This window comes from Acyrthosiphon pisum, chromosome A1 (assembly GCF_005508785.2).
Source record: "Acyrthosiphon pisum isolate AL4f chromosome A1, pea_aphid_22Mar2018_4r6ur, whole genome shotgun sequence".
Lineage (NCBI taxonomy): Eukaryota > Metazoa > Arthropoda > Insecta > Hemiptera > Aphididae > Acyrthosiphon > Acyrthosiphon pisum.
In genome coordinates, this window is record NC_042494.1 from 63565121 (window position 1) to 63577169 (window position 12049).

General features: G+C 28.4%; 2 protein-coding genes across 3 annotated transcripts; both read right to left on the reverse strand.

The window, feature by feature from the left end:
- Nucleotides 1–1814: 1814 nt before the first annotated feature.
- LOC100160860 (1,5-anhydro-D-fructose reductase) lies at nucleotides 1815–6444 on the reverse strand. Its single transcript, XM_001948793.4, has 7 exons — nucleotides 5917–6444; nucleotides 5513–5701; nucleotides 4051–4167; nucleotides 3786–3974; nucleotides 2462–2665; nucleotides 2025–2173; nucleotides 1815–1939 (listed from the first exon to the last, which is right to left on the reverse strand). Exons 1-7 carry the CDS (start codon nucleotides 5995–5997, stop codon nucleotides 1897–1899), a joined length of 972 nt encoding a protein of 323 aa, XP_001948828.1. The 5' UTR covers nucleotides 5998–6444; the 3' UTR covers nucleotides 1815–1896.
- A 1244-nt stretch (nucleotides 6445–7688) lies between these two features.
- Nucleotides 7689–11541, reverse strand: LOC100158792 (aldo-keto reductase family 1 member B1). 2 transcript variants are annotated; one of them, XM_001945408.4, is made up of 8 exons: nucleotides 11361–11541; nucleotides 11197–11288; nucleotides 9466–9648; nucleotides 8852–8968; nucleotides 8580–8768; nucleotides 8139–8345; nucleotides 7926–8074; nucleotides 7689–7849 (listed from the first exon to the last, which is right to left on the reverse strand). In XM_001945408.4, the coding sequence occupies exons 2-8, from the start codon at nucleotides 11272–11274 to the stop codon at nucleotides 7807–7809; spliced, it is 966 nt and encodes a 321-aa protein (XP_001945443.2). In that variant the 5' UTR covers nucleotides 11275–11288; nucleotides 11361–11541; the 3' UTR covers nucleotides 7689–7806. The 2 variants fall into 2 exon arrangements, with proteins under 2 accessions (XP_001945443.2, XP_016657705.1); XM_016802216.2 differs by having other exon boundaries at nucleotides 11197–11303; nucleotides 11361–11530.
- Nucleotides 11542–12049: the final 508 nt, after the last annotated feature.

Below are 12049 nucleotides of genomic sequence, written 5' to 3' on the forward strand. Positions count from 1 at the left end.
TATACTCTATATTGCACCAGGCACCTATATCATATTATGTGTGTAAAAATAAGTGGTCAAGTGGGTACTAATGATATGTACAGTAGACGTCTAAACTCTTGAGGCGTTGCTGTAACGGATGGGTTAAATTTTAATTCAATGATATATAATCATTGTATATGTAACATGTTAGGTAAACAAAGTGAATTTGAATACACAGTGTAAAACGGTGAACAAGTACGATGACCGTAGGGGTGCAACGCCCGGATTTGTGGTAAATGGGCAACTTATGATACGTGCCTATGACCTAATCTAAAATGTTATGCCCCTGGAGTCGAATGGTTAGGCAACCTAACGACCCATGTAGGATAGGATTTGCATCTAGACATGCTAGAAATGTTTGGTTCAAACTTTAAAACTTCGACTGGTTCTATAGCAAATGAAAATATTTTTCTATTATTACTTTCACATCAGAATTAGCGTAAGTAGTTGTTATGGACTCCGAGAGAGTATTGTTTTCGAGCAATACTTGTGAGGTAATGAATTCTGTACTAAATCTGTTCTATGTTAAATGTTTAAGTAAATGTTCAGTATGCGAATTTTTTAAGTAAAATTACCTACTACATTCTCATTCAGCACAATAATAAGCATCAAATTAAACTGGTCACATAATCACAAGCGAGTCTCGAGGGCAACGGCGGGCTTAATGGCTATAATGTAATATTATAACCGAACGCGTGCTGGCGGTATTTCAAATTTTGATACCGGTATCCGGTATTTTTTTTTACCGGTATGTACGGTATTACTAGTTGTACTGTATTATCAGTAATTATTGAAAGTGTTTCCAACCTAGGATAGGGTTATTATAATATTATGTCATTACGATTATATAAAAATAATAAATAATAAATGTAGGTATACAGTATTTTCGGATATACCGAAAATTTTATACGTCACTGTGGTTATAATAAATACGTAGAACACATTTGTCGTGAATGTAAGATTTGTTTAGCTGGTTAAGCTTTGATACCTGGCTCATATACGTTACATTTTACGAAGAATACCTAATATTTTCTAGCTATAATTGTATATATATTGTATGCCATATTGTATTTTGTAACTACGATATTATTATTACTGAATATTATGCTCGTCGTTTTCCTGCTCCCCCTCGATAATTTTTGTAGTCGATTATATCGCTAATAGATAATTGTGTCGGTTGCTCATTTCGATTTGTACTGTATTTTTTCCTTGTAAATATATTTATGTAGGTACTAATATATTTTACAATGTATTAGAAGATCGTATTTATACATTAAAGGGTCGTGCGGGCGTCCACAGTCGGTAGGTCACTTGGTCTGTAAAATTTCGCGCTGTTAGTAGAGTTTATGTCGTTGAAAAAGTAAATTGCTTAATTTTTCAACTTCAATATTATAAAGATTTTAAAATTCATAACATTCAAAATTTAAATCTCATTTTGAAGGAATAGAAAGTTCAATTCCAAGAAAGTGGCAAAGTAATTTTCAAGAAAATTTTATATGAAGGATTCAAATACGTTCTCAGAAGGTTCATCCTATGACTAAGAGATACTGTACAGTTGGCATAAGATAGGTATATTTTGGTAGAAAATAGAGATGGGATAGAATCCCCTTAAATTAGCTGAAATATAGCGTTTATTATAATCTTTATCAAGGCCGTTTAAAATTATTGAACGATTTACCAATGATAAAACTAGTATTTTTTTAAATTTATCTTTCTAGCATCTTTAAATAGTTCTTAATACATTTAATAGAATATTAAAATTCATGTCACTAAGATTAATTTTAAAAGACAAATTCAATTCAATTTTATATTTCTTATTACATATATTACAGTATCAGAGGACTGTTATTATATCAGTGTAGTTATTAATAGTGTTCATGGTTCTTCGTTAAATGGATAGTCTTTCAAGTGCATTCCTCTAAAAAAAAAAATTATAAAATTAATATATTTGAAGAATTTAAAAAGTAAGTCATACAATTATGTTATTCATTATTTCAACGTACGGTTTGAAAAGAACATAACGTAGATTCTGGTTCAATGACTCCAGTAAATCCATTTCCTCCTTGCTCATTTCAAAATCCCAGACATTAAAATTCTCTTTTTGTCTTTCTGGATTAGATGATTTTGGTATGACTATAACTCCTCTTTGGACCTTAATTTAACAATACAAGGAATTTTGATAAAAGGATCTGTTAATTAAAAACATTATTTGATTTGGCAACATTAATTCAACACCATTGGAACCAATATTAAGCTACTCCTCTATTTGCAATATTTATCAGATATGTGACAACCGCAGAATTTAAACATCACAGATTGCCATATATGATATGACAGGAACACATAATGGAGTTTTCTAACAATTTATGATAGAAATACAAATAATAAAAAGGATACAAATCTGTATAAATCTTTTAAAAAAAACTCTGTATATCATTACCTGAAAACGTATTAATACTTGAGCATTGGTCTTCTTATACTTGTCGGCAATTTTTTTAATAATTGGTTCCTCTAAAAGTACTAATCCTTCTGAGTTTGCACCTCTATAAGGTGATCCTAAAGGTCCATAAGCAGTTAATAGGATTCCATTACTCTCACAAACCTCTTTAAGTTTATTTTGAGTTAAATAAGGATGATTTTCAACCTAAAACACAATAATTATTAAATAATATGAAACTTTCTTAAAATGAACACCCTATTAACATAATTTTCTGTTTAACAAAATATTTATTTACTCTTATTGAACAAAATTCTTTAAAATAAAAATTTTTTTTATTGCCTATAATTCTATGTAATATGAACGTTTTACTGTATATTGTAATTTATAATGCATTATAATTTTAGAGGTATAAACACTAATATCATTTAATTAATTATTACACAAATTTATTTACTTTACCAATTTAATTTCTAATTATTTATTAAACTAATCCTTTGAATCAATCACTACCTAACCAGTGGCTGCACAAGGTTAATTTTTGAGGCATAAAGCTTAGAGTTCTCAAGACTAATTATGGTTGATGGGTACTGGGTAGGTATGAAATATAGACAATATAGACAAAAAATTGGTGAGAGGATGGGTAGGTGGGTGGGCATGTACTACCTTTTGTTGCATTTGTCAGTTATCGCAGATTGACTTGTGGGTGTATCATTTCAGTGTTAGTATTTCAGGACTAGGTGCCAGGGTGGTTGAAAACATTTTTTTGTTCTGTGAATAATAATTGTTTAGTCCCTACTATAGGTGCCTGGCGCCTGCCTAGGAAAGTAAAAGTTGTTACCTACTGAGCTTCCTTCAGCGGACGTCCCAGATGTGAGGTAAAGAATTTATTTACTATTCTCTGTTCGCCAAGAGAACATGCCGGTTCTGCACATGCAGACTGATAGCTGCTCACTCGCCGATTCTCTATTTCTCCCTCCAAGATTCGCGATGACAATAGGCGACCGACGCCGATGCTAGCGACGCCAGTCATCAGTCGCGTCGTGCCGCCGGCAGTTATGGGTGGGTGACGTAAGGGGATGCGCAGAACAAACCGATTTTTGTCAGGTCGCCGTGTGTTCTCTCGGCGAACAGAGTAAAGTTTATTATACAATGATGAGTTTGAGGCTACTAATAATAATTAAGTAGTATGATACAGTGACAACGCATGCTATATTAATAATTATTGATTTAAATACTTTTGGCAATTTTGGTTAAACTGTGCTATTGTGCTGTGTTAATTTTTGAATGTTATGATTTGTCCAGTAGTCTTAGTCTTAGCTATTACCTGATTTACAACCGGTTTTATTGTTGCTATTTCTAAAATTTCTTTTGTTTGTTTAATATTAAAATTTGAAATTCCTATTGATTTTGTGAGTCCTGATTGGACACATTGTTCCATAGCCTTCCATGTGTCTAAATAAGAATCATCAGTGCCAATATACCACCCTTCACTATCTTTCGCAATCGGATGTTCCTAAAAATTATAAAAAATTAATTACAATTTAACTGCTATATCTACAATAGTCAAAAATCAAAATTAAATTATTCACAGTGGTTGCAACTGGCCAATGAATAAGGTATAAATCCAGGTAATCCAAACCCAATAACTTCAAGCTATTCTTCAATGCAACTTCAACGTCTTTGGGTTTATGTTTGTTATTCCATAGCTAAACAAATAACAATTTTAATACATAACATATTAAATTAATATTTTAAATTATGTACAATAATTAATTAAAATAAAAAAAATTTATAAAAAAAAATTATATTAACTTTACAAAAGTAAAATTAAAACATATAATAAGAATTATAATTAAGAGGAATGTACACATACACAATAAGACAATAATCTAAAACTACATCATAGGTACATGCCATACTTGTAAAATAGTGAATTAATTGTCTATATGACCTAAATAATTGGCATCTGGGGCAATATTTAAACTATTAATTAATTACCCTATTATTAAATGAGAAAAAGATGAGCAAATGATCTGTGATGTAACCATTGTTTTCTTGGTTTGCTTTATGTACAGCACTCCGCAACAGATAAGCATAATAATTGTTAATTATCCATTATTATTGCCTATTGATAATTACCACCCAGCACTAAATATATTGTTAGACTGTAATCAATTTGACCTTCTACTAGTACCCGAGTCATTCTATGATGTTCCCCGAGGCGAACACTAGTCAACTCTCCTTTTTAATATTTTCATAAATGATTTACCTAATGTTATTAAAAAATCTGAATTTTTTTTATTCACTGATGATACCAAGCTATTTAAAAAAATAATAAAAATAAATCAAGATGCTACTGACTTACAAACAGATTTAAACAACTTACAAAATTGGTGTTAAAGAAATTATCTATTTTTGAATATTGAAAAATGAAAGGTTATGGGTTTTAATTTAATCAAGAACTCAATTATTTTTAACTATTCTAAACTACTTCATATATGTCATACTTGTCAAATAGTGAATTAATTGTCTATATGACCTAAATAATTGACATATTTTTATTTAAAATATTGTTGGTAGCAAAAAATGTTTAATTTAGTGGTGACTGAAATAACTTTTTAAGTAATTGATTTGATATTATAATCTTCTAGAGCAGAATTTCCCAAACTATTCCTACGGCTAACCCCTTAGAATATAGTAAAAATTATTGCGGAACCCGTAATAAAAATAACCTAACCTAACAATAGTAAATAATAAAAATTTACAGATCCCCAAATACCACAGTGGGCAAAACACTTTTCTAAGAGGATGTATAATATGGTATCTATACTAATGTATTATTTACTGATACTAGTGTCTCAGTTATTACAGTTTTTTTAATTGGTAAAAATAATAAATAATACATTTTAAATTTAGAATCAAGTGATAGGTACTTAATAAAGCTCTAAAGTTAAATGATATAATTTATTATAAATAGTAATAAAAATAAAATAATAGGTACCTACAAATTAAATAATTGCATAATATATTTAGTTTAAGGTATCTACATACCTTACTAGTAATATACAATTCTTCTCTTTTTATGACTCCTTCTTCAATTTTTTCAGCTATAGCCTTTCCTATGGAATTTTCATTATTGTAAAAAGCTGCACAATCAAAATGACGATATCCTATATCAATAGCACTTTTTACTGCATCGTAAATCTCTGTCTGTTCAGATTCTTTTAATTCAGGTTTGGTCTAAAATGTAATAAAATTATGGCTCAGAATATGCATATAGGTATGATAAACATAGACAACAAATATTTTTAAATAGATAGGTACACACAATAATGTAAATAGTTTTTCTCAAACAAAAACTTAAATAAACGTGACTGTAATTTATTATGATTTTTGTTGAATTAATTATAGAAATAAAATATATGTATATATAGTTTAACAGCATTGTGTATTACCTGCCAAGTGCCCAAACCTAAGATTGGATACTGTTGGCCATTGTTGAACTTCACCATTTTCACTGATGTAGACGCTGACATATCTAGTATAATTTTAAATTAATACTAGTATATAAAAATCACTCAATCACAAGAAATGAGCGTGAGATGTGATATAAAAATCAATATGTAATATATTTTTTTTTAAATAATATAATCACTAAGAAGACTAGACTAAAATTTACAAATGTACATAAATAATGACGATGGACGTCTATTATATAGGTAGTATATTATAGAACTCTAGATTAACTAATAAGGTAAGTAATAAAACACTGCGTTGGCGTCTTCAGTCTTCACACTACGAGTGACGAGCTAAAAACTCTTTTTATCTATAGTATATTTGTTGATTTTTAATTTTTTAGTTATGCTTATGACAGTAAATATTATTTAATATTATTAATTAGTCTGTAATCTGTGTAAATAATCCCTGAACGTAATAAATTGGTAATAATTTTGACACATTTATCAATTCTGATAAGGCAATTTCCAAGTAATCGCAATAAACTGTATTCTATTGCCTATACATATCTTAAAAGGGGTTTTAATAAACATATTCAAGATTAAATATTGATAAACATAAAATAATACATTAGGTATAATGTTAATTGAGATTATACATTTATACTATAAAATTTTAATTATTTCAGTAATATTAGAAAAAGTTAATTCATTTTCTAGATGATTTTTCATTTATCATAATCTTCTTCTACCTTCGACAATTTGTTCTGTTTTGTAAAAAAATTAATTTTTGTTAAGATTATCTTTTAAATATTTTGCTTGGTATAACAATGGTGTATAATTGTCAGGGGTTGAAGTGTGGGGGGACGCATGAGGACTCAGTCCCCCTACCTCTGACGGTGGTTAAAAATCGTCCCCTTTAACAAATTAGGATTTTAATACATTAGACATTATCCATAAAATTATATATGGAACGCTTAAAACTATATGGAGACATTAATCCCCTCTGGATTTTTTTCCCACTATAACCCCTGATAACTGTATAAGTGTTTACTAGTAGACATAATATAATATAATATATATTTTATACCTATTTTTGAACAAAAAAATATAATTGCGGTGCAGTGATGCTTACATGAGGGGGAGACCCCCCAGGCCAGGGCCCATAATGATATTACAGGATAAATTAACATATTGTATGCATATTCCATTATGTATATTATATAACCACTAAACCATATCCCATGGCCTGTATGTACTTTTGATGTCATACCTAAGGTTTTCGTTTTTTGGCTATACGAATTATGAAAATTGGAATTTAAATTGTGTACTTACTCGAAATAACTTGCCAATTTAAAATTTAATTGGCATCAACAACAAGATTTTTAAATGAATTTATACACGTCTATATTTCTTCTATCATCTTATTTAGGTGTGTTTATATTTTATACATGTATATTAGGTAGGTAAGTGCGTCTCAAAGTTTTTTTTTTACATAATTGGTTAAGGGTACGGAATGGCTGGTATAGGGTATACGCTAAATCAGTAAACTTGTGCTACCCCTGTACACCCTCATACCAATGGGTCCACACAGAAGACGCAATACAATGTAACTGACATTAGTACTTATTACACACTAAGTATTTAATTTGTACTACAATAAATATATCCGATTTTTAAAAATGTAGGAAAATAAAACAAGACTTGTTTAGTAAAATTTTAGTTTTGAGAAAGAATATAAGGAGCAAAAAAATACAATTTACAAACCAGAGTGTAGTAGTAAACTTGTATATTTTTAAGTTAAATACATTTTTAATATATTTAATATTTATAAGCAGTATAGTATTAATTTTAGCCAAAATGTTAAATGTTTATCTCCAAATGTTCAAATTAGGCTTCATCAAGGAATGGGTGATCTTTCAAATGTTTTGCGCTAAAAAAAGAAACCGGGTTCATAAATCATATAAATATTGTGTTAAAATATGTTATTCATAATATTTTCAACTTACGTGTTGAATTCAAAATAACGAGCATTTTTGTTCAAGGATTCGAGTAGACCTATATCTTGTGTAGTTAACTCAAAATCCCAGACATCAAAATTTTCTTTCTGCCTCTCTGGATTGGATGACTTTGGAATGACTATAACACCTCTTTGGATCTAATTTTTTCGACACAATACAAGTTAGAAACAAATTGAAATAAATAATTAGTACAATTATTACTTGGAACTTTATTAATATTTGAGCATTGGTTTTCTTATGCTTTTCAGCTAATTGTTTTACAATAGGTTCATCTAAAATAGCATCTTCTTCAGGTCCTGCCCATGATCTTTTTGCTGATCCTAATGGTGCATAACCAGTTAGTAATATACCATTACTTTCACAAAACTCCTTCAGTTTATTTTGTGTTAAATAAGGATGGCACTCAACCTAAAATAACAAGCAATTTTATAATTGTTAATTAAATCAATTGTTTACATGTATATTATTATCTTAAGACTTGTACATATATGAACATAATAAATATTTATGGACTAAAATAAAGTAAAACCCAGCTACAATAACTATTAAAAAAACTACAGTTTATATAAAAGTATCTAACTTAATCATAGAACTTAAAACAAAATTAAAACATAATATTTCCATGGCTTAACTCTATTTTACCTGATTAACAACTGGTTTAATTGTAGCTATTTCTAAAATATCTTTTAACTGTTTAATATTGAAATTTGACACTCCAATTGATTTTGTGAGACCTTTTTGAACACAGGCTTCCATAGCTTTCCAAGTTTCTAAATAAGAGATACCAGAACTTAATAACCGACCTTCGCTGTCAGTAGCATTAGAATCTTCCTAAAATATAAACCATGTTAATAGTATCATAGGTAAACAAGTTTTGATTTTAAGTTTTGTATATATTTAAAAATATTATTTACACTAGTTCCAAAAGGCCAATGGATTAGATATAAATCTACATAACTCAAACATAAATCATTCAAAGTATTCTTCAATGCTTCTTCCACCAGCTCAGATCTATGCTTATCATTCCAAAGCTTAAACAAATCAAACACATAAGTAGATAATAACTAAGAATAACTAATTCATTAGATATGATTAAGCACAATTCAAAATTTAAAATTTAAATTTACTAATAAGTTATTACTTATTATTAAATTTCTTTTGTAATAATTTTTAACAGAAGTTTAAGTTTGAGTTCAATTAATTTCTTAATTAGTATGTAGTATTTCTTAATCATCATGTTGTTATAATTATTACCTATGTCATTTGTTCATCAAGATATTTGCAATATCTTATTTGTATCTTAACATTATACAATTAATGTATTTAGTGCTAACCGTGCTTTCAAAATGTTGTCTCTAACTTTAACAATAATTGTATTAAAAGTATTAACTAAAATTAGTAAATTATTTTAAACAATATCTAAATCTTTGTCAATTTATTTAAAATATTTATAATCATTGACTGATTATTGTCTGATTCACATCAAAATAAAATTTATATTTTTTATGAATGTAGTGACAAGACATACCTTACTAGTGATAAATAGTTCATCTCTTTTAATAACACCTTCTAAAATTTTATCATTTATAGCCTTTCCCAATAATTTTTCATTGTTATAAATGGCAGCACAGTCAAAATGACGATATCCTATGTCAATTGCATTTTTTATAGAATTGATGAATTGTTGAGAGTCGTCAATGATTGCTGATGCCTGGAAAAATGAATATTTTTAAAATGGCATGGTAATAGCTAGAGTCTGGATTTGTATGTTTTTGCATATTTTTTTCCTTTTAACTTTTTGATTTTAATAATCTTCACGAATCATACTAATTGGAATTCACTGCTAAATTTCTATTTTGCATATTTGACCGTAAATGCACATTTGGCTATAAATGCATATTCGTTACATATTTCAATGAATGCGCTGTGACGAAAAAATTTTGGTCGGTAGGACATGGAATTAGCGATACAGTTTTAGCTAGGTATCTTCATTTAAAATACATATTATATTATATACATTAAAAACAGTCGAGGTAATCCCATCGTATTAAAAGAAATAGCTCATCTGCTGTTTTTCAACCTAACATTCTTGATTAGATTATCAACAATGTTATATCGTCGTAATCGATGTAATACATTTAATTTTATAATATAACCTACAGGCTATGAATTGAAGTTAACTGGTATCTTGTAACAACCGTACTGGCAATTGACATCAACATTATTTAGTTACAAATCTATACAAATTTAAAAAAATTTTGAAAGTACGAAATGCCAAAAGTTTGTAGTTCTTTTAGTTTTAAAATAATCCAAAAAAATGGTAAAAAAATATTTTTAAAATCACCGAGCAGAATTTCAATTTTTAGAGATGAAATGGAAAATATACCTTTACCTACCGTCCCGGTAATAACAAGGTGGGGAACATGGATAGTCGTTGCTTTATACTACGCGGAATTTTTTATAAAATACCAAAAGGTAATTGAAAAGCTCGCAGAAGACGACGCACAATGTGTTAAAAAAGTACTTGATATTATTAAAGATAGATCGATTGTAAATGAATTAACATTTATATCGACTCTTTTGTCATTTTTAGTTGAAATAATTAAAAAACTAGAAACACAAAATATGCTCTTATCTGAAAGTTTTTTTTAATAAGTGAATTAGAAGAAAAAATATACATTATTCCTTCACCTAAAAGGGCAACCTTAAAAACAAAATGAAATGATATTTTCTTCAAAAACAACGGCCTAAAATTATTACCTAAATGAATAAAGTATTATTAGGAGAAGCGGAAGCAGTTGAACTAGATGAAAACTACCAAGACTCAGCGATTATAAGCTCTTTTAAATTTGCCCCAGTAACGTCGGTGGATTGTCAACGATCATTTTTGATATACAACATTCATTAACAGATAGAAGGCACAGTTTTACCGAAGAAAAGCTAGAATATCATTTAATAATTAATTTTAACAATAAAGAATAAAAACACATTATATTTTAATAATAATTATAGTATATTTTATTTTATTTTATTTTTAAACAGAAATATTTATGTATGTATTTATGTACACATCTATATTTTTTTCATACTTAATACAACTTTGAATTTTTAAATATAAATTTTGATATTGCATATTTGTTGCATATTTTAATGATTTTTACTGCATATTATATGGCATATTTTGTTACTTTTTAATTCATACAAATCCGGGCTCTAGTAATAACTAAAAAACAGATATTTGTAAATATAATATATTTACCTGCCAAGTTCCCAAACCTAAGATTGGATATAATTGACCGTTATTGAACTTTACCATTTTCATCAAATTTGATGCCATATTTAAGTATCTACCTGCATAAATGGTTACTATAAAAAATACTATTCAAAACAGAAATGTGGCAGAAAAATTATTGTAAAACTTACTGTAAAAAATAAGAATAATATGTCAGCTGACGTGGTAGTTAGTTGCACTAGTTGCTGGTTACTTCAGTTTTTTACTTTTGAGTTAACTTATGACTGGCAAGTGGCAATACTCAATACTCCAGACGCCTATTATAGTGATTTGTAATAAATTGAGTAGTTACCTAATAAATAATTGATATTAATTATAGTGATAAATGATAATTGATAAGCCAGTCAACGAACAGGATTTAAGATAGTGCTATCTATCTATAATACTACAGAACACGATGTAGAGAAGATCTCTTCTCTAGTCTCTCACTCTCTCATCGTGCCACAGAAGTTACAGAACAATAATTTATCTACACCCTTGTCCCATATAATCATATAGAGTATATAGAGCATAGGCATAATATTAACTAGTTAATATGTCTATGATATAGAGCATAAAGTATACTATGAATTATGAATCATAATCAAAATTTTTGATCATACTCTGCGTTGATCATACTCTCAATTATGTTAGATAAATTAATTACTAAATTATCTAAGTGTACAGCAGCCCGCTGATATATCTTTTGGTCCGGCCAGTCCGGGGCGAAATAATTTTATTGAAAACTTTTGAAAACTGGTAGCTCAAATAGTTTGACATCAGTGAAATAGTTCTATATATGTCTATAGAAGAATTTCTCCAAGACTTAAATGCTACCCAC